Here is a 23,241-nt window from a genome sequence, read left to right on the forward strand (position 1 = left end):
ATATGGTTTCCACCCCATCATTCAACTGAAACCAGCTGTGTTCTGAAAGGCCACCAGGCTGGCTATCAGATAGTAATAGAAGTACACAGACCAGAACAAGTAAAGTAAAATCTCACTATACTCTGCAGTAACTACTTTTATGCTGGAACCTGGATACTTCATTTTAGGATGTGTGCTGAGAAACAAACAAGTTTAGGAGGAAAATAACCAGTTTATCAAGAGAAATGGCTGAAAGGGAGGATTCTGTTACTGGAAAAGATGAAAACTTGTAAAGGAAGGTCTGACGGACAATGACTACAATTTAACTGAGGAATCACTGATGAAGAAGGGGGCTCTAGCAGGCAGAAACAAGATCAGTGAACTGAAATTACTTGGGAGTACAAAAGGCAGAATTCAGTGCAATACAGGTTTAAGTATCCCTTATCCAAAATGCTTAGGACCAGAAGTATTTTGGATGTGGGATTTTTTCAGATTTTAGAATATTTGTATTACGCTTACCAGCTGAGCATCTCTAATCCGAAAATCTGAAATCTAAAATGCTCCAAAGAGCATTTTCTTTTGAGCATCATGTTGATGTTCAAAAAGTTTCAGATTTTGGAGCATTTCAGATTTTGAATTTTCTGATTAGGGATGTTCAACCTGTACAAGAAAGTACTTTTATGTAGTCACTGTAAGAAAAGTCACCTGAAAAGGTTTATGCCAAAACTGAAGTCTACGTATCAGAATTGTCCAAAGCCTTGATACCCAGTATGCAGTCCATGGACAGGGATCTCAACATCACCTTGGAGCTGTCAGAAATGCAGAATCTCAGGCCCCACTCCAGACACTAACTCAGAAATCTACGTTTACTAAGATTCTCTGGAGATTCTTTTGGCATTAAAGTTTGAGGAACACTGGAACAATAGTCTTGAGATTAAATGTGAAAGGGAGTGATATGGTTTGGCTGTGTCCCCACCAAATCTCATCTTGAAATGTAGTCCCATAATCCCTATGTGTCATGGGAGGGACCTAGTGGGAAGTAATTGAATCCTGGGGGCAATTACCTCCATGCTGTTCGCATGATAGTGAGTTATCACAAGATCTGATGGTTTTATAAGGGACTTTCTCCTCGCTTCACTCTGCACTTCTCCTTTCTGCCACCAAGAATAACATGTTTGCTATCCTTCTGCCATGATTGTAAGTTTCCTGAGGCCTCCCCAGCCCTGCAGAACTGTCAGACAATTAAACCTCTTTCTTTTATAAATTACCCAGTCTGGCGAATTTCTTCACAGCAGCATGAGAACCTAATATGGAAACTGAATTAAGCCTTGGGGATTTTTCTTTTCAAACATGAATTTATGGAAAGCAAAACTCAGTAGTCCAGCAATCTCAGTTCTTTCATTTGACTTCTGCCCACTAGATCAAAATATGGTTTCTAGGGTTTATAGTATCACTTTTTATGCTTAATTATTTAATATTATAAACAACAATTTAGTCACAGCTTACTCGATGCAAGTACAAGGATCTATGAAGAATCTCATCATTTCTCTAGCTTCAATAATAAAAGTGTACAAAAATATAGTTTCCCGAAGAGATTCAGAATTATAGTCAGGTGCTGCCTAATGACATTTCAGTCAACAACAGACCATATATAGAGTGGTAGTGCCATCAGATTATAGTACTATGTTTTTACTGTACCTTTTCCTAGTTTAGATACATAAATACTTACCATTGTGTTCAACTGCTTACAGAATTCAGTACAGTAACATGCTGTACAGGTTTGTAGCCTAGGAGGAACAGGCTATACAATGTAGCCGAGGTGTGTGGTAGGCTATACCATCTAGATTTGTGTAAGTACACTCTATGATGTTCTCACAATGACAAAAATCACCTAATGATGCATTTTTCAGAATGTATCCCCATCATTAGGTGACACATGACTGTGATCTTATATAGCGCCTTGGTTAAATAATTGTTTTCCACTTTAATGTGTCAAAATTAAATTCTATTATTCGGTCTTATAGTGGTATATTTATAGAAAAGAAATGCATACTTCGCAATTATTTGAGATTCAATAAGATATTCATATACAATCATCTACAATAGCACTATGTATAACTGGTTCATATGAAAACATTTCAAATGTTATTTTATGAACGTAAGGATTCTGTTAAAAAACTGGGCTAAGGTACCTTATAATGGTACATTTACAGTATGGCAACATTAAATGAGTGGGTTAGAAAAAAGAAATCCACAGAGGGAAAATAAGGATAAGAAAGCACCATGGCTTTCTTTCTTTTTTTTTTAAGAGATGAGGTTTTACTGTCACCCAGGCTGGAGTGCAGTATGGCATGATCACAGCTCACCGCAGCCTGGAACTCCTGGGCTCCAGTGATCCTCCCACCTCGGCCTCCCGAGTAGCTGGAATTACAGGTGCAAGCCACCACAGCCAGCTGCAAGATGGATTTCTATGGCTGGTATCTAAAATGCATTACTGTGACTCCTAATCATATGGTTAACTGAGGGCTAGATTTGGCTTCAAGTTTTCTAGCAGCCAACTTAAACAGGAAAGCAATTTAAGCCTGGAGATATTTTATGTTTTAGAAGGTGCACTTAGAATGCCATGATTAATGCCCCTAAAAATGTATAAAATAGACTCATTACATATGTTCAAAATGTTGAATAGAAAGAAGATTCATGTTTTATACTAAATTAATTCCAAGATATCTAATTATATACTGTAAAATATTCTAACAAATCATATTTATGGATATATAATAATCACATTTCGTTTTCTAGCACTGAGTGACTCAGTGCTGATAACTGATAAAACTTTAGGCCACATCAAAAATAAGATTTAAGAAAGGAAAAAAATAAAACTTACCAAATAGATTTCCTAAACTTGCATCCATTTTTATTTCAAATACTTGAGAAATAACATAAAATGTCAGTAAAAACACTGCCACAGCTACCACCAACTTTGCAGCACCTAAAAGGCAGAAGTATTTCAGCATAACTTTGTAAGCCCACAGAACTTTTATTTTGCATTTCTATGAAAAATGTTTATAAATTTTTTAAGATTAATAAATTTCTACTTTGTATCTATTAGATCTTAATTTTACATGAGATACATAAAAATTATACAAACAATTCATCAAGATAAAGAATTTTCCTGATCAAAGAATTCTCAGATTATCTAGCTATCCAGACAAAGGACTGCTTGAACCATCTGCCTAGTTTTATATGCAAAAAAATTACCTATTAGTTGCTGACAACAAAAAAGTGTCATGACTAATGGAACACCACCACCAAGTTTGTTGAATGGCAGATTCCTTATCCTTCATAAATATAAGGAGCAATACTATATAGGATTTTTCAAAAACAGTGGAACTTCTGGGGATGCTAAGGCCACAATGTCCACTAAGCGAGGAATTCTCGAGTGACATGTTACAGATTTATTGTCCTATCACTAACCAACACATCTCCTGGAGCTACATAAGCCCTCCTGGTGTGGCAATCAACAAAGCCTTCCTCTTCATACTTAATACCTTAGTACCTTAAGACAGGCCTTCTCCATTCCTGCAGGATATAATTTGGTACCTATCACATATGCTTCATAACACAGTTACATGGAAAGCTCCAAGTGGGCAGACTCTTCAATGAACTGATGATGCTCAGAGAGCTACTGCTTCTCACAGCCTACTCATTTCTGTATAGAAACACTCTACTGATAACTACGTGGGGAGAGGGGCAGGGAGTATGTAGAAAATCTCTGCATCTTCCTCTCAAATTAGCTGTGAACCTAAAACTGCTCTAAAAATAATAAAGTCTTAAAAAATCCGAAAGAAACACTATTAATGTAGAAATGAAAGAGCAATAAGGAAGTCTAACTATAATACTAATCAATCCCTGCCTCCCTTTTCCATTTCCTACCTTGTCCCCTCCAAAATCTGCTTCCTATTTTCAAGAGCAACTTACAAGTTGCCTACATTTTTAGTGCATATGAGAGCAAAATTCTGTTAGGCTTTGAACTCTTCTCCCCAGGATCTAGCAGAGTGCACTGTATACACTGATACTATCAACAACTGTTTGCTAAGTAGATAAATGGTAACAGGTGGCATAGTCCTTCTTGATCATTTAAGACTAAGACCAAGAGCTCAAAAATTACATGTCACATGATGGTCTTACCATCTTATTTTCTAGCAATCATAGGCACATGCAACCAGAGATAACTTTTCCCTGTCCCGCAAAACAGTCATATGAAAACTTCATTGTTCAAAACTGAAAAATTAAAATGTCAAGACGATAACACAAACATTCTAAATTCTATACCAAGCTAAATGTAAGCCTACATTAAAAAAAGCTATATACAGCAGCATGGATGAAGCTGGAGGCCATTACACTAAGCAAACTAACACAGGAACAGAAAACCAAATAGTGCATGTTCTCATTTATAAGCAAAAGCTAAACACTGAGAAGGGAACATATAAACATAAAGAAGGGAAAAACAGACTCTGGGGCCTACTCGAGGGTGGAGGGTGGGAAGAGGATGAGGATCAAAAAACTACCTATCAGGTACTATGCTTACTACCTGGATGATGAAATAATCTGTACACCAAGCCCCTGTGACACTCAATTTATTTTACCTAGATAACAAACCTGTACATGTACCCTTGAGCCTAAAAGTTTTAAAAAAGCTACATACAAACATTATATATATATATATATATATAATAGACACTCACATATACCGTTTACTTAGTGTCTTCTGTAGAACTAAATGCTTTATAAGTATAATCTCATTTGCATAGCTTTGCAAGGCATTATTTTCCTTTTACAAATAAGGAAAACAGGGCTAAAATTTTACATCATTTGCCTAAGGTCACATAACTAGTCAGCGGCAACACTGAGTCTTAAACCAAGACCTGTTCACTTACACTGAACCATCAGAGGAACTAGGAGGAAAGATAAGCTCTAAGGCAGACAAAAGTTAGAGGTGGAGAAACTAGCAGTCTCCATGGGGTTAGAGTTCTGGAACTTCTGTTACAGAGATCGCCCCCAAAGCTGGCCTGACTCCAGAACCAGCATCCCATTCTGGACTTGATGGGGCCTAACATACCAACCACAATTCCCATTCTTAGCTTTCCATAAGATTCCCTCTTCCTCCTAGTCACAGACTGCACTAATATCAGTGTGCTCCAGTTTTTCACAAGCCAAAAAGTACAAACTTCAGACATTCATGCCTCACTGTAAGAAGAATGGCTATGAGGATATTCCAAAGCAATCAGATTTTTTAAAAAAAATTAGAAGAGATTAATTAGTTAAAAGCAATAAATTAATAGCTAATTGTCCTTATTCATTCATTCAAGGCAGTTCCCTCAAGACCTATACTAGGAACAGTGCCAAACACAAAATAAGCACTCGGTGAATAATTACTCATCAATTAACCTGGGAATTGTCAGAACCAGAGAAATGGACTAAATGACAAAGTTAATTTCAAATAACATGAATTTAAAATTATGTGAGAAAGAGAAACTTACTTTATTTCAAATTGCCATGCTTAAATAATGTACTTTAAAAATAATCTGGAGAAATGACATCATAAATAGTAAGTCCTGCTGTACTTAAAGAACATCCACACACACACACACACACACACACACACACACGCAACATAAAGACATTGCAACACATTTATTTAAACCACAAACAAGTTCTTCGTTTCTGACAATATTTTTCTTGAACAATTGTACTGTTACTTTTTTAAAAATGCTTTATAATTTCACAAGAGATTCAGTTTTTCAAGTTTCTACAAAAGCATTTGTAACAGCCCTCAGTTATCTTTGTTTAATAATCATGATGTTTAATCAATTGCGCCTGATTCTACACAATTATGGCCACAGTATGAAGACTGGTTTGTTCACCCAGCTTGACTTTAGGCATTTCTAAGAGATGCTCCCTTAGGAAAATAATTGGTTTGCTGCTGAGATGACAATTAAGAAAGAGACTAATTATCTTGATTTTGAGAAATTACAAGTTACCCATGTTGGGCACACGCTTAGTAGAAATTTCCATGTAAAGTATGCATTTCTTCTAGGGCTTTGGTTGATGGGAAGGGTGGGGAAAAACAGACTTATTTTTACTACACAGGAAGAGGTCATCAGCCCCTCCAGTTATTTATAAACGTGTCTTTTTAGAATATTTAAATATAACTACCTTAATATTATGAACATCTAATGGTGTTTTTCAATTTTCTCAATATGCTGCTTAATAAACAGATTAATGTTCTTACACATAAACTCACCTATGCAGATTAAACTTGAACAAATACTGAGCAAAAACACATATTTTATCGAATCCTTCACACACATCTTAATTTAAGTACAAACATATGAGACATTTAAACTTTAAAACTTTATAACTCATTTTTCTCAAGAGGCTAGAACATAGCAAAAACAAAAAATCAGCCTCCCTAGGTTGTCAAACCATTCTTTATATGGGCATTATATACAGTCTTTAGGTTTTTTTTTTTTTTTTTTCAGATTTTAGAATATTTGCATCATACTTACCAGCTGAACTTCCCAAATCTGAAAATCTGAAACCTAAATACTCAAATGAGCATTTCCTTTGAGCATCATGTGTTGCTGCTCATAAAGTTTTAGATTTTGGAGCATTTCAGATTTTCAGATTTAAGAAGCTCAATGTGTAATTTCAACAAAAGACTTGAACAAAAAAAAACTTATGTGATACTGACTAAATGTCCAATTTGTGATTTGCCAACTACCTAAAAACAAAGGGCTGAATGATTTAGTTTATTTCAGTTTAACCTTCTCAATATAAAGATTATTTAACCTCTCCTTTAGTCATCCTTTAACAAACAGGTTACACAAAAAGTACAATTACTTCTACTAAATTAAATATCTTACCTGCTACCCTCATGTTTGGTTTTTCAGTTTATGGCACTTTTCATTAATATGCTCCTAAAAATCAAAACAAAAAGCAAATATCATTAGCTCTAGAAGAAACATTCCTCCTTAGATTAAGTTTGAAATGGGGCATATAAACTAGTAAATTTTATGACATTTCTAAGTATTATGCCAACATTGGCATTAAAAAAAAAAAAAGGGCCTGTCTTCCACTGGACCATAAGACCTCAAGGAGGGTCTGTCTTATCCTGCTGTGTCCTCAGCTCTCTAACTGAATGACCAAAGAGTAAAAGTGTGTTATCAAGCTTGTGAATAGAAGAGAATGCCTTCTTATTCTCATGGATTATGCATCTATAAAAAACTTTTGATATTTAGCTCCAAACCTTCAGTTTGCAGATGATGTCCAAAGAGGTTAAGCTGCTTATCTAGTTGTGGAACAAATTATTTGTAGACATAGGGCTAGAATTGAGGTCAGCTGGCTCACTCCAGTACATGATGCCACTTCATTTTTGATATGACATAATTCAAGTGCCACTACCATAAGCATTTACAGCAAGGGCTTCCGATTTTAATACCAGGGACCTCTTCATGTTTTTCGATTTAAGTTTGTAAAATAATATGTTAAGAAGTACAGAACTGCAATTTTAAATATCCCAGCAATTATCATGATTGACAGAGTAATGTTAATACATCAAATGGATCAACTGTTCTTTGATATTACTGTAAGATCAACAGGAAACAGATGCTGGAAAAAAATCTGTATGTGCATGGGTGTTTTCCTCCTAAGAAATAACTCAAAATAGGTGACATTTTGAAAAGAAAATGAAAAAATAAGCAAGTTTAATAAGAAAGCCACATTCAAGTTTAGCTGGAGAGCTTCCACAGTCAGCTCAACCTATTGTAAAGGAACGGAATTCAAAAGGAAATTTTGATGGATGAATCACATTTGCCAGCAGTACATATCTATTTTAGATTGTATTTTGATATTTATGTTTCAATATTGTTGCCTGATCTAGTAATTCACAGAATGTGTCAAGAAAATAATAATAATGGCACATCTCTGAAGGACACTGAAAAGAAGTGAGACATGCACTTTTTTTATTCACTGGACTAGGCAGGTGGGCTTCAGCAGGGTTCTGGGGGGCGGGGGAGTCTGGACAGCTCCCAAAAGTCCAATGCTCTTAGGCTAGCTCTCTTTCTTCTGCACAACATACCCTAAAGAAAAAACGACACTTAAACTGAGTTGTGTGTCATTGATTTCCTTTGTTAATTATCTGAATAGCTTCCACGTAATAGAAAAAGTCAATGTTATATATCTATTTCAACTACCTAGCCACAGGCTAGGAAAATACTAAAAGGAAACAAGATACTGAAGTATCCACAAACCATCACATAAAAGCAGAAAAAAACCTCCACTTTTTAAATGAAAACCCCAACTGGTTATAAATCCTCTGTTGGCTTCTGGCAAAATTGAACTCAGCTTTCATAACATATACATGCTTTTCCTGCCAGCTAATATTCCAAAATAACTTCACTCTTATCTGAGTGTGACCTAGGAAAATTTCTTTGAAAGTGTGATAAGCAGTTACGCACCAGGTACTTGATGTTCTATTTCACTGTTTCCATGGCCTGCTCAGGCCACACCTTGCAGTGGCTGCTGCATGTACCTGCCACCCGTTTGTATCTCCCAACAAACCTGTTTCTAAACTCATCCCTAAGACCACAATATAAACAATGATGATTGTCTAGCTGAATACAACTGTTTTCCATTAAAATGTCTCAGAGAATTCACATTTAGTAAAATTTCTAAATTAAAATCTCATCAAATTAAATCTCAGCCATAACATGCCTCAATTAATTTCCTTAAGAAGCAAATTAATGATTCAAGAATCTACATAAGGATAGGAGTACTGAATATATTTGAGGGCAAATCAAGGAGCATCTATGTATGATGATAATGTGCTAATTCTAAATCATTCCTATTTGTCTTCTTAGAGGGGGCATGAAAATAGCAAAGAAAATATTTACATACAATTATCTTATATGGGGGAGGGAAGCAAAAACTTAATGGAAACTTCAGGCTGAAAACCATCAATAATTAAACAAGGATTGAACAGGTCCAGAGAAAAGGAGCACAATAGTAAAGGGAGAAAAAGGCCTTTGCTAGAAATTCAGAACTCTAAATCTAGAGGCAACAGGCGAAAGGGCTTATATATAAGTATGTTCATTAAAAGGTAGAAATATAGATATTAGAGCCACTTACCAAAACCAGAAAATGAGTCATAGAAGGATATTTTTAGGATGGAAAAAAAACCCCAAAACTCAACTTAGTACATTTATACATTTGCTCCAAAACGTGTTACATAGGCCAAAATTTGTTTTAGTGTTTTTGATAAATATATGTCACTGAACCAAATCCAGTTGCTAATATGTAAGGTTCATAACCACCTGAGATTCAACAGCAAGGACAGCCACCACAATGTCGCTGGACAATGAAACACTACAGCTGGAAAGAGCGCCTGAACTAGGGCCTCAGATGGACGTACTAAACTTCTTTACATGGCTGACAATTTAAACATTCCTTTGGCCCCACTATCTACTCTGATCTAATTTAGTGAAGTTTTATTACTCAGGTAGAAATCAAGCTACTATGTGAATAAGGAGTCATTGTTCTAGAATCAATTAACTTCAGGAACAACAGAGTAAAATCAAAGGTCAAGTGATACTTCCATTATTTCCTTGGGAAGTGGACTAAATCACATAAACCACAGAAACATCACTCTATATTGATACAATTGTCATGAAAAAAAATTATTTACCAGGAGGGGGATTTCTTGCCAGTTAACATAAACCAAGTATGAATACATACTTATGTCAGTGCAATTCACACACACCCTTATTTTATGTAATCTTCCCACCAGCCTCTAGTTGCTGGGGGCATTAAAACAGCAGCATATATGAGATCAGAGGATTTCTCTAGGGTCACATGAAGGGTAAGTAAGAAGCTCACGCTACAAACAAATCCACTTCCTTTTCACTCCAGCTGTTCACTGACACACTCTAATATAAGAGGCTTGTTGACAAAATGTCATGCCAATCAACTTGGCTTTTGCAAACTGCTTTGGGAATTGCTACAAACTACCCACTCCAGCAATTTAACAGTATGGCAAAATGACTAAGCTTGTGTATTGGAACCCCTCCTTGAAATGGAAATGATACCAGAAAATTAAATGTACAAATACACCCTTTGACGTACCTACTTAATATTAACAAACAGCACTTAATTAAACCACAGGAAAATACTACAAGTTATCCTCTACAAATAGAGAAACTATCATTCAATTCAATCCTACTTCAACTCAGTGCTGGACAAATGACAATTTTAACCCAACCAACTTAGAAAGTTCCTATGATTCTAACAATAAGGGATTCTAATAAGTAAGGGAGAATTCGCCTTCTTTGCCTATCTTTAAACTGAGACAATGCCTTCAGACTCAGACCAGACTATACCATTCATTCTCCTGGACTGTCAGAGCTTGCCAACTTGTCAGATCTTGGACTTCTCAGCATTCATAATCTCATGAGCCAATCCCTTATAACATATACACACACACACACACACACACACACACAAACACGCACATATAAATCATATACCTGTATATAAATGAAGCTATCTCCACATGTATTATAAGGAATATATGTCTATATATCTAGAGCTATATCTATACATATACACGCACACGCACACACACATATATATATATATAATTGGTTCTGTTTTTCTATAGAACTCAGACTAATACAGACCCCCTCAAGAACAGAATGTAAAAAATTAAATTTTTATCCCCAGAGCATTTAAAGTAAAAGAGAAAAATGAGATAATACTAAAATCAAAAGAATGCTACAACTCAAAGAGTCACTAGGGTAGGTTACTCCGATGTTGCATTTACAAACAAAAGCATGGTATTTTTTTAAAAAATACTCTGTTTGCTATAAATAACTACTTTTATGTGAGTAAAACAGGGCAACTGTTGGCAAACTCTTTCTATAAAAGGGCCAGATGGTAAATATTTTTAGGCTTTATGGACCATACAATCTCTATTGCAATTACGCCACTCTGCAGTTGTAGCTAGAAAGCAACCATAGCCAACATGTGAACGAATTAGTCTAATTATATTCTAATAAAGCTTTCTTTATGGACACTGAAATTTAAATTTCATAAAATGTTCATGTGTCACAAAATTATTCTTTTGATTTTTTTTCAGCCCACTTAAAAATGTGAAAACCAGTTTTGGCTTGTGGGCCATACAGGCCTAGGGGTTGTACTTTGTCAACCCCTAATAAAAAGAAATAAAAATATGAAATTTAAAAATAAAGGAATAAACATCTTTCCCAACCAGGCTCTAATAGTCCAACTTTTTTTGCTGGGCTACGTGTAGGACATACAACTTCCACATGGCTTTGACAGGTCCTCTTAGAAGTACTACTACAGATGTAGGACAGATGAAACAATCCTAATTTCTGTGCTCCATACGTGTTCATCAAACATTTTCATAATCTGCTCTCCACAGAAAGAAGCATAATTCCATGAGAAACAACAGAACGGATCCTCTTCAAAAGCTTCATCCTGTAGATGAAGCTATCCATCTATAGCAAAGGTGGAAACAAATCTAGATGCTGTTATGTTTCCAAACCAATCCCAGGAAATGTAAAGAAACCAATAAAAATTAATCTCACTATATTACACTTCAGTAACTATAAAAATTATGTTCTTGGGAAAAAACTTACATTACTATTTCCTTTATGTGGGTGTTTATATGGGATTATTTTTGTGATAGGTTTAAAAAAAGAGTGAAGTAAATGTGCATCTAATGCTTAACAAACTTCTAAAATTCCAAATATTTAGCTTTAAAAAACCTTGTCTTTAATAACAAGTTATTACTATTGCACATACAGACGGCTGTCAAGTACCCTGTCTCTCCTGAATGCAACTATACACACATCTTTGCAAAGCTGGCTACATTTTTGAAATAACAAAATGGAAAGGAATAAGATGACTGCATTCATTTGAAAAAATATTAACATTTAAAAACTCAGTAGGATATCTGAGCTATCATTGTGTTAGAAATATTGTAAATTTAACAAAATTTGGTGTTTTTAACACTAAAGGCTTGAAAGAAAAAATCTAGTTACTAACTTGAGAAAGTATTTAATACTAGCAGGACACCGAATCCTAGAAGGTACACTCTTTTAAAAGAAACCACCATTTTAACACACACACACACACACATACAAACACACACACACACTCACACACTCCTGTTATACAGCTTTAGAGGTGGGTATGACTTGATCACAAATAAAGGGAGATTTTTACATGACTACCAGCAACTAGAAAAGTATCCCAGATTTTTAAAGAATCAAGCTAAACTCACATTTTGAAAAGGGAAAAAAAAGGAACAAAAACAAAATTGGGGGTGTGGGGAGAGGTGATCCATATGAATTCTATAATACTAGGAATGACAAATTTTTCAAAAGATCACCAATGATTATGATGTAAATGTATCCACTCCTTCTGCAAAGTGCCCCCCCACAAAGCAATAGACCAAAAACTTATAAACAACGGGTCAAGTGAACCAATAAGAGTTTTAAAATAAATGTTTAATGTTCTATTGAAAATCTTGGGAAAAGAATATAGATGATCTATGCCTGGATTTTTGACAGTTTTCTGAATCAATATCATCTGGCTTTTCTTATTTTCTTAAGTAGCATCATACTGAAATTACATTTAAAAGAGAACATCTAAATGTGGCTAAGAAACAGAAATAGAATTAGAAGTATACTATGGAAAAGCACAAATGAGCCAGAAAGTGTTTTTAAATTTCCCCTAGAATGTTAACCAATGCCAGATATGAAGCAAATTGGGATTATACTAGGCAAGTTCAGCTTTCCTCCACAATCCACCATAAACTGCTCTACCTTGCTTTTCATTTGGCGCTCCTGACAGTGAATGGAGAAAAACACTTCGGAAAACTTCTATCTACAGCAATTTAGATAAAACTCCATTCTTCTAAGAATGAAATTGGTAAAATATAATACCTGCTTCTCCCTCCACTTAAAAACAGGTTAGCAAAAGTGCTCAGCTAAATCATGAAAGTGCCCCATCTAGGCCAACTTTTACCCAAAGACTTAGTGTAGGGAGAGGCAGCCAAGCCTGACAGACCATACACACTACATTCTGAGAACATAAGTATTCCAACATGATTCATCTCAATGTTAAGAATTTCATAGTACAACCCCCTTAAATCAATGTGAATTAGCTAAAGAGACCTACAGTTATTCTTTCCTTTTCAGAAATCTGGTATTTAGTGGATCAACAAGTATTTAACCATGTCTTCCAAAAACACTTCAAGCTAAAAACTAAATGGATCTGAGTTCTTCTGCTCCTCTATACCCAAATATAACATGGCTAGGCAACTTTTTCCTAACAAAGATATTTCGTTTTCCAAGCTAATACTACTGAAGGAAGCACCTTAAGCAGGTGGGGTTGCTCTTCACTGAATTCTCATTAATGGGGAAAGATTTGTTCTAACCTACAGATAAGCCCTCATTCAGTACCCAATATGCCACTACAGCATTTCTGAGTTGGCAGCCAGAGTTCAGGTTTACACTGACACAGATTTGGTGTTTACCCCAAATATTGCCACTACATCCTACCACTACTCAGTACAAGATGCTATGCGGCTGGTATATATGTGTGTAATCACCTAGCTGGCATTAATGAGGGCTGTGGACTCTCTAACAGGAAAGTGGCAAAAAAAAAAAAAAAAAGGTAGACATCAAATGATTATGCCACACCTTACTATTTCAGTGGACTATAATTACAAAACAGGAATCACTGAAGTACAAGGAGGATAGAGATCAGACTTCTGAACTGAGCCAGCAACATCTAAATGACTGGAAATGAGTAAGATGAAATTAATATGGGTCCACACTGGAGTCTATTACACCCCCATACACACCTAAGTTGCATTTTAAAACAAAGTCATCAGTACAATTTTCATTACAAATAGATGTCAACTAAGGACACCTTATATAAACTCCTCATTGCAATCAAATAATTTATATGGTAAAAGATCTGAAGAACTGTTGCTTTATAATTTTGTAAAATCTCATATCTACTATGCTTCATAATAACCTGTTAAGATAATAAGAGGAACCTCTGGTTGCCAGGCACTTAATACCCTATTTATTTTAACTAAACTCATTTTGCATTTTGCTTCCCTCATTTTAACTAAACTCAGGATAAGGCTTACAACCACATTTTTATTTCTTAGTAGTGAAACCACCATTGCAAAATTATAACTGAAATGGTGAAAAAGATCTGACCTAACCAACTCCATCTTGCTTCTAACCTCCAAGTTGTCCTTGTTCATTCCTGGGCATAGGCCATAACTTTGGGAGGAACTTAGTTCATAGTTTAAAACAAAGATGGTAACAGCCCTTTCCCAAAACAAACCTCCTTCTTGCCTGGGGACTAGACTGCCTTTGTAGGACTAACAAATTAACCACAAGATTGGAAATTAGGGCTTAGGAGTCATGCAGCTGAAAGCTACCAGATTCTGACTCTTACCATCTGTGGCATCACAGATTCAATGAAACATCATATGTTCTTTGAACCTCTTACTACAGGGTTACCTATAGCATGCACACCAGAATTACTAGTGTGTTTTTTAAAATGCAAACTCCTGAGCCAACTGCATACCTGGAGAATCAGAATCCCTAGGAGTGGGATTAAAACTCTTGCATGTTTAACAAGCTCCCCAGATGACTGTCATTCGTGCTCAGATCTGAGAGCTTCAGATCTACAGCACACCAATCCACACACACAGGAAAGGCTGTGGTGGGTGGTGGGGGGTGGGGGGTGGGGGGGGGGGGAAGGTAAGGCAGATCTAAACCAAAAAAGTTCAAAAGTAAAATTCACATGACAAGATTTTTCATTCTTTCTGAAACAGTCAACCTGCCTCCAGAATGGGTCTTCAGTTTCGGTGGGCAACAGATAATCCGGAGAAAATGTGGTGAGGAATAAATAATCAAGAACTCCTGTTTGCAGGGGTTAAACCAGAGTACTAGATTTAATATTACTCAAATGTTTTCTTGCAGTTTTTATTATCTACCAAAGCAGAATTTTGCTTAAAAAGTTATAATCCACTTAACGAAATGAAATGGTGACTGGATTTCTGCAACCAAGACCACAAACATACCCAAAACAGAAAACAAGACAGAACTCTACAAAATGACATTCAGTTTTGCCTGCTCTGAGTTCTACAATTGTTTAAACACTTGTGATCTAAGCTACCTTAATCCTATAGTACACCATCCAGTGAGAGATGGATAGATGAATGAATGGATGGACAGAAAGAAACAGCTATTCTTAGAAACAATAACAATAAAATGAAATATATTAACTATTAGAGGTTGAACATAAATGGGGTAATGAAGTGTCCCACTCATAAACTGCTAAAATGAGATTAGAGAAAGGTACACATTTACATACAGTAGAACTGCTATCTTCATCTCATGTAACTATCTCACATTGTACTAGATGAGAAGTTATAGGTTCCTGTTCTACATGTTTAAGAATTCCCTTAGGTATCCACTCTACTTATGCTGTTTTGAAGTAGTCTGCAGAATTTAAGTGCACCAGGGTAGACATAATTCCATCAGTCACACCCTCCAAATGAAGACATAGAGAAACAGAATGGTTCCATCGCCCAAGGGTCCTGGATGAAATGCAGTATTGGCACACCATTTGTACCACAAAAACTGAATGAGAATTAGCACTGCTGAAGTAAATTAAAATGGAAACCAGGCCTGAAGAATCCCTGAGCAGACAAAACCAATTAGGCCTCATAAGTGACATCAACCTCACTTGATTTGCAAACATAAGCAAAATTTGAAGTTACTTCTTATAAATGCCTATGCTAAAGAAAAAGAGAACTTAAGCTTAATCAATCAGAAACATCCAACAAACTTCTAATTACACATCTAGGGGAACTTCCAACATGATAGACCAAATAAAACAACTGTATAACTGTAGCCAATCAAATATTTTCTTTGCTTTACATTTGTGACCCTCCTATAAAAGCCTCCCTCCTGGATTCCCCTGGTGGAGCTCCCAGATCTGGTTTGGAGCTGCTCAATTCATGAACTGTTTGTTCAAATAAACTCTAAAGATGCTTCTATTGTAAAATTTTGTGAAAACGTATTGTATTAGTCCGTTTTTGCACTGCTATAAAGAAATACCCGAGACTGGGTAACTTATAAAGGAAAGAAGTTTAACTGACTCACAGTTCCACATGGCTGGGGAGGTGTCAGGAAACTTACAATCATGGAGGAAGGCTAAGGGGAAACAAACACCTTTTTCACAAGGCAGCAGGAGAGAGAAGAGAGAGAGTGCAGGAAAAACTTCCATTTGTAAAACCATCAGATCTTGTAAGAACTCACTGTCACGAGAACAACATGGGGGAAGCCGCCCTCATGACGCAATCACTTCCCTCCCTCGACACACAGGGATTACAATTTGAGATGAGATTTGAGTGGGGACGCAGAACCAAATCACACCACGTATCAACTGAACCAACTTAAAAATCCATTTTTGTTGACCTTGCGTCTTTCAAAACTCATTTAACAATCACTTAACTGCAGGTAATGAATGATACGTTAGGTAGCACACCTGACACCATAACACCACCTTAGCAAGCCTTGTAGAGATTATGACGAAAATCAGTTTAGAGATGTTCATATAACTTTCTGAATAGCACACAAAAATTTAACAAATGAATAAACAAAATGCAGTACGTATCAACGAAATGATATATATGTAATGTGGTGTATATGAATGGAATATAGAATGGAATATTACTCACCCTTAAAAAGGAATGAAGTACTGATACCTGCTGATTTAGAGGATGAACCTCTAAAACATGCTAAGCGAAAGAAGCCAGACACAAAAGAACACATATTGAATTATTCAATTTTTAGGAAAATCCAGAATAGATAAATTTATGGGGGCAGAAAGCAGATCAGTGGTTGCCGAGGATTGGCAGGGAGAAGGGAATGAACAACTGCTTAATGAATATGGGGCCTCCTTTTGGGGTGATGAAAATGTTTTAGAAACGTGACGGTTCATAACATCGTGAACGTGCTAAATGCCACACTTTAAAATGGAAAATCTGGCTAGGCATAGGGGCTCATGTCTGTAATCCCAGAGCTTTGGGAGGCTGAGGTCGAAGGATCACTTGAGGGCAGATTTGGCCAGCCTGTGCAAAATAGTAAGATCCCGTCTTTTAAGAAAAAAAATTATAAAATTAGTCGTGTGTGGTGGCGCATGCCTGTAAACCTAGCTACTCCACAGGCTAAGGTGGAGTTCAAGGCTACAGTGAGTTATGATCACACCACTGCACTCCAGTCTGCAGAACAGTGGGGTACCCTGTCTTTGTAAATAATTTAAAAATAAAATGAAAAATTCTGTTACAGGAATTTAATTTAAAAAAGAAAACTGGAAGAAAAAAACTCACTGAAGTTAGAAAAATCATGAATAGCAGATTTTCAAAATTAGATTAAAAATAAGGGAAATATAAGAATAGCTTCAATCAAATGGAGCAGGCCAATGAAGAAGAAAAAGAATATTAATGGGTACACTGGAGAGACTTACGGGTATTACAACACTTAATTTCCACCTCTGAGAGGAAGTCAGCCGATTGTGTCTCAAAGAATTGCATTAAAAGAAAGTACAAAACCTTTTAAAAGTTCAAAGATTTTGGGAAATTACCTGGTTCAGTCTACTCAATCAGATTAAAAAGTACTGCATGATATTAAGTAATTTAGTCAATGCCACTCTTGAAATAACTAAATACAGAATCAATGCTTCAAATCCTGATCATCTGATCCCAAGAACAGAGACGCTTCTGGACTAAATTCAAGACAAACTTTTGCTATTATACCAAGGTCTCACAAAAATCTATCTAGCTCAGAGCTAACACAAAAATCTTTTGCTATTTGGGTCTTGCACCTTTCAGCTTTAAGAAATGGGCATAAAAATAAAAATAAAAAAGATTCCCTGCTTTAGAGAAAATAAAGTAGCTTTGTGAGTGCCCAGGCTGTCTTATTCATAGTATCCATGATATCTACAATTACTGGTACATGGTAGGCACTCCAATATTTTTAAGAGCATAAAAATTTTTGAAAAATGAATCATTTAAAACCTAAAATATATGGTGGAAAATATATCTGATACCCCCTCAGGGAACATTACTTTTTGCCATTCCATAGCCTCTTAGCCTTTTGTCTGTCTTTTCCAATTTCCTTTTCCTTTTTAATGTATCTTCATAAATTATGAAAGATTAGTTGACAATGCTTAAGGCAGCAATCCACATTAAACTCTGTAATTGTAATAAAACATCCATTAAGTTTATTTTTAAAGTCACTTTAAGCCAGTAGTGTCTTATTTTTACTCCCTTTTGAAACAGAAGCCCCTTACAATGAGGATTTTGAGGAACCTGTCCTGTGTCCCTCTTACAAAGTTCCCATTGGTAATTCAGAGAGGTCCTCAGGTTGAGAACCGCTGGACTGAACTCCTTTTATTGGCTCCAACTCTTCTTATTTCCTCCTATGAAGAAATGCTAGTCTTTATTGAGTTGAGAAAACATTACAAGAATCTGTGAAACAAAGCTTCTAATACCTGTATAAAACTGAAAACCTTGTGACTTTATTGGTAAACAGCCAAGAAACACAAGAGACTACTAGTAGCCTCTAGAAAGAGGTACAGGTCGATGAAGTGACCAAAACCGGATGCTGATTTGCTGATTCTGCCAATTTCTTGTTAAATGGCTTTCAGTAAGTGATTAACTTTTATTTTCTAAATTCAATAGAGATCTGCTGGTACTCTGTTAAGATACTGTATGACTAATAGTAACGTTTCTCAAGACTTAAGAAAACGTAACTGCAAATTGGCCACAAGTCCAAGGGGCCGGGGCCTCTGCTATCAGCATTGACCTTTACTCTCTGGGAGTTCATATTTCCATCTGTAAAACTAGGAAAGATAAAGGGACTTATTCACTGAGCTGTTGTGAGAATAAATGAGCACACGAAACCATTTGGCAGTGCCTAGTACACAGTAAGCAATCTAATATTATTTATGTCATTGTATCCATATATATGGATACATACATATATATGGATACATACATATATATGGATACATACATATATGGATACATACATATATATGGATACATACATATATATGGATACATACATACATATATATGGATACATACATATATATGGATACATACATACATATATATATATGGATACATACACCTGGCTAATTTTTTTATTTTTTAGTAGAGACGAGGTTTCACCATGTTGGCCAAAAAGAAACAAAGGAAAAGTCCTATCAATTAGATAGCAGTTCTGTATTACAGGCAATAATATTTTTTCTTAAAAAAAAAAAAGGTAGAGGATGATGGAAACCGCTCCTCCCACAAGTAAAACAGCTGGAGCTCTCAATCTCAAATTGCCAATCCGTCACTCACATATTCAGATCTAGGGCCACTAATCATCATCCGTGGTCCCGAGCTGTGAGGGCAGTAGCAAACAAATGGGAAGAAAAAGAAGAGACACCGAACATCAAAGGGCTGGATAGGTTGTAAAAATCCAAAAGTACCTCTAGTATAGGCGACACTAAAACTTTACAAGTGAGTCAAAACGGCCCCCTATGGAGTTGGAATGCAACACCCAACTCCGTCCCCACCTCTCGGAGCTCTCAGCCTACACGCTGCAGGGGCGCGAGCCACAGCCAACCTGGGGAAGATCCGACCCAGGTGCCCGCCCCAGGCCGGGGCGCCGAGTGCCAGCGCCAGGTGCAGACGCCGCCCCGTCTCCGCGGAGCCCGGGGATGCCCACGCCGGGGCGGCGGCCGGGAACCCCGGCCAGCGGCTCTCCGGGACCCCAGTCCCGCCTGCGCCCTCTCCAACGTCCGGACACGCCGTGACAACGCGGCCGGGCCCGGGGCCCGCCCCCGGCCGGTGACCGCAGTGCGCGGAGGCTTAAGTCGTAGGTGGGCGTCTGGCTTCCCCGGCCTCCTCCATCTCTCCCCGAACCGGAGCCCCGGCTCCGTCCGCCTCCCAGCCGTCTCACCGGCCTCCCGCCCGCCTCTCCGCCGTGCCCGCCCGCCTTCCGGCCTCCCAGCGCTCAGTCCTGCCGGAGGCCGACGGGAGCCGCCGCCTCCAGCTCACGCCTCCGCTTCCTCTCGGACTCCTCCGGCTGCCCCTCACCCCCGCAAGTGGCCAGGAGAAAGCGAGCTCGCCGCTGGGCCTCCTCCCACGCTTCCCCGCCGCGACCAATGGGCCCCCGCCGCCGGGAAGCCGCGCCCGCCCCCTGGCGGTGGAGGACCAAGCGGGCGCCCGGGCCGGCCAGAGGGAAGGGCCGGAGAGCGGAGGGAGGGGTCTGCGGTCCCGCCCGCCGCCCCCGGCCAGGCGCTGCACAATCTGAACTTGCCACGTGGGAGCTGCCGCCGCCGCCGCCGCAGCGGCCCTGCGCCGGGTGGCACTACGGGAGGGAGAAAAATGTGTCACCGCCGTCTCCCCACCGTTTACACGCACAAAATCCCAGCCTCAAGGGCAGAACATTTTAAATGACCCACCCATCCTAGAGATGCGCCAGCTAGGTCATCTTATATATCTTGAGATAGCTGAGGTGGTCAGATCAACCAAGGACCTTGGGTTATTTGCCGTTTGACTTCTTGAACCCTAGGAAACTGATTCTGAAAATCCTACTGTCCAGCGTCATTAGAATTCTGATCACCTTTAATGCACCACCCAAGAAGAAAAGTAGTATTTGCATTTTCCAAGTCACGTTTATTTTTTAAATTATAAGATACACAATAGTTAGAAATATTTTTTCTCAGGAGATTTCCTACAATTGTGTTGATAATTGGGAAGTTAATCCAAATCTTACTACATAAGACCTTAGAATGCAAAATTATTTCATAATTCAGATCCATATTCTAAAATAATGAATAACTATTACCTAGTATTTGACAGAATATTGGGATCATCAGTGGTTGCAGAAATTAAATTGCATTTAAAAATAGGGTTTGACTATAGTGTGTTAATATAGAATTGATAATCTACCAAATTTTAGCTTTCCTCCAAAGATATAAAACACACAAACTAATAGTAACTATGAATTCTGGAGTTTGTGATCCGTGATCAGGGGAGAAAGCATGAAATGAATTCTCATTGTCTTCCATGTGCCAATATTATGCTATTTGTGTATTACTTAAATCAAAAAACTAAGACTCCAAAACTGAGTTTAAATATCTTGCTCAAAAACACAAGATAGTAAGTTATGAAGCTGGAATTCCGGCCTAGCTTCATGTAGCTCCAAATAAACAAAAAGGCACTTTGCTTATTATAGTACCAAAAAATCATAACACTTACTGTACACATGCCTCTCCTAGACTGCTATGTCTCACTGAAAGAGTTTATGAAGCCTCTTGAGTAGGGAGGTCACGGTGTATTTCTGAAAGAGCAATCTGCTCTGTAACCGAGCCAACCAGATTGGAAATTACATGTGACATATTCTTATAGCACCACACCTGAAACAATTCCTGTGCATAAAGTCTAATGTGTTAGTAGCCTATTCTCCACTGACCATAAGATATAGCTTAGAACCCTTTGGTAGGTAATAAAATTAATAACAATGGGTCACAACCAACATTTTGTTGCTGTTGATTCACTGAAAAATAGAAAAAAAAACAGTTCAAAGCATAAATTCAGGATAAGTATTCTTCATGAAACATTTGTACAGCATCATGTGTGGGTGAGTGTCTGTGTGTCTATGTCCTGGATACAGTAGAAATTATATTTCTTAATATGGGTTTCAATTTTTTTAACATTGGTAAATCACTTCTTTAGGACTCCTGTTAATCAGCCAGTTCTTACACCTATAAACGAGTAAGGATAACTTCCTACTTTTACTTGGCAGGAGGTAGGGGAGCCAGGAGAAGTAATCAGGATTAATGATTAAGCTTAATAAAACCACAGAGCTTTACAGCTCCAGGAGGTATAAGCCAAAGGTGTTGGCTATTACAATAACTACCGATAATTTATATTACATAATAATAGCTACTGATAATGTATATTTCTCAAGCTGATATTTATTGTGTGCTTATTGTGCACCAGGCACTTTTCTAAGCACTTTATGTATATAGACTTATTTAATTCTCACAATAATCCTATAAATACAGCGGAGAAAAGTGAAACTTGCTCAAGGTCCTTCTGCTATGACCAGACAGAGCTAAGATTCAAACTCATGTGCTCAACTTCAAAGCCCAACTTTTTTGTTGACTCGAAAAGAATATACAGAGAGTGTGACATCCAGCTTCTGAGTGTCATCCTTCATAGCACAAGCAACAAAAGAGAGGATTAAATGTGGATGATGTTGAGAAAGGCAAGAAGATTTGTATTCAGAAGTGTGCCCAGTGCCACACTGTGGAAAAGGCAGGCAAGCACAGGACTGGGCCTAATCTCCATGGTCTCTTCGGATGGAAGACAGGTCAAGCCGTTGGATTATTTTACACAGATGCCAATAAGAACAAAGGCATCACCTGGGGAGAGGATACACTGATGGAGTATTTGGAGAATCCCAAGAAGCACATCTCTGGAACAAAGTGATCTTTGCCAGCATTAAGAAGAAGGCAGAAAGAGCAGACTTGATAGCTTATCTCAAAAAAGCTACTAATGAATAATAATTAGCCACTGCCTTATTTATTACAAAACAGAAATGTCTTATGACTTTTTTATGTGTACCATAATTTAATAGACCTCACACACCAGAATTCAGATCATGAATAACTGACAGAATATTTTGTTGGGCAGTCCTGATGTAAAACTAAGACTGGCTTGCAGTTAAATGAATATGTTCAGTTTTTTTGAATTTTAATAGTAATCCAAGTCAGTAAATGCTATCACTGTTTACCCTTTCTAAAGACATGATTTGATTAGACTTCGTTAGTAATGTTCAACTTTTCACAAAGATGGTGAATGCCATCTTAAAACATATTGGAGATTGGTTTTATATTTAGATTTATATAACTGGTTATGTGAATATATTTAAATACTGGAGAAATTCTTTCACTATCTCAGAACCAAGCAAGATTCACCTGTGTTTTGTGTTCATTTGCCTCTTAAAGGCAAGGGTTGAAGATAAGATAGCAATGTCTACTTTATATTTTTGGCCTTAACTATGTCAATGTAATTAG

General features: G+C 37.4%; 1 protein-coding gene across 12 annotated transcripts in view; it reads right to left on the reverse strand.

Annotated features, from left to right (window-relative positions):
• FAM3C (FAM3 metabolism regulating signaling molecule C) overlaps positions 1 to 20,399 on the reverse strand; it is a 47,773-nt gene extending 27,374 nt beyond the window's left edge. The window contains exons 1-5 of one of the 12 annotated variants that reach the window (XM_063708749.1): positions 20,115 to 20,303; positions 19,511 to 19,553; positions 16,838 to 16,897; positions 6,906 to 6,959; positions 2,864 to 2,968 (exon numbers count right to left, since the gene is read on the reverse strand). In XM_063708749.1, the coding sequence (XP_063564819.1) occupies positions 2,864 to 2,968; positions 6,906 to 6,918 (118 nt within the window). In that variant the 5' untranslated portion in view covers positions 6,919 to 6,959; positions 16,838 to 16,897; positions 19,511 to 19,553; positions 20,115 to 20,303. Of the gene's footprint in view, positions 1 to 2,863; positions 2,969 to 6,905; positions 6,960 to 16,837; positions 16,898 to 18,225; positions 18,348 to 18,913; positions 19,554 to 19,728 lie in introns of those variants that run through there. The other 11 variants (XM_063708750.1, XM_055392176.2, XM_019031623.4 and 8 more) reach the window with 11 other exon arrangements.
• Between the last annotated feature and the right edge of the window lie 2,842 nt (positions 20,400 to 23,241).

The sequence above is a fragment of the Gorilla gorilla genome, chromosome 6 (genome assembly GCF_029281585.2).
Source record: "Gorilla gorilla gorilla isolate KB3781 chromosome 6, NHGRI_mGorGor1-v2.1_pri, whole genome shotgun sequence".
Taxonomy (NCBI): domain Eukaryota; kingdom Metazoa; phylum Chordata; class Mammalia; order Primates; family Hominidae; genus Gorilla; species Gorilla gorilla.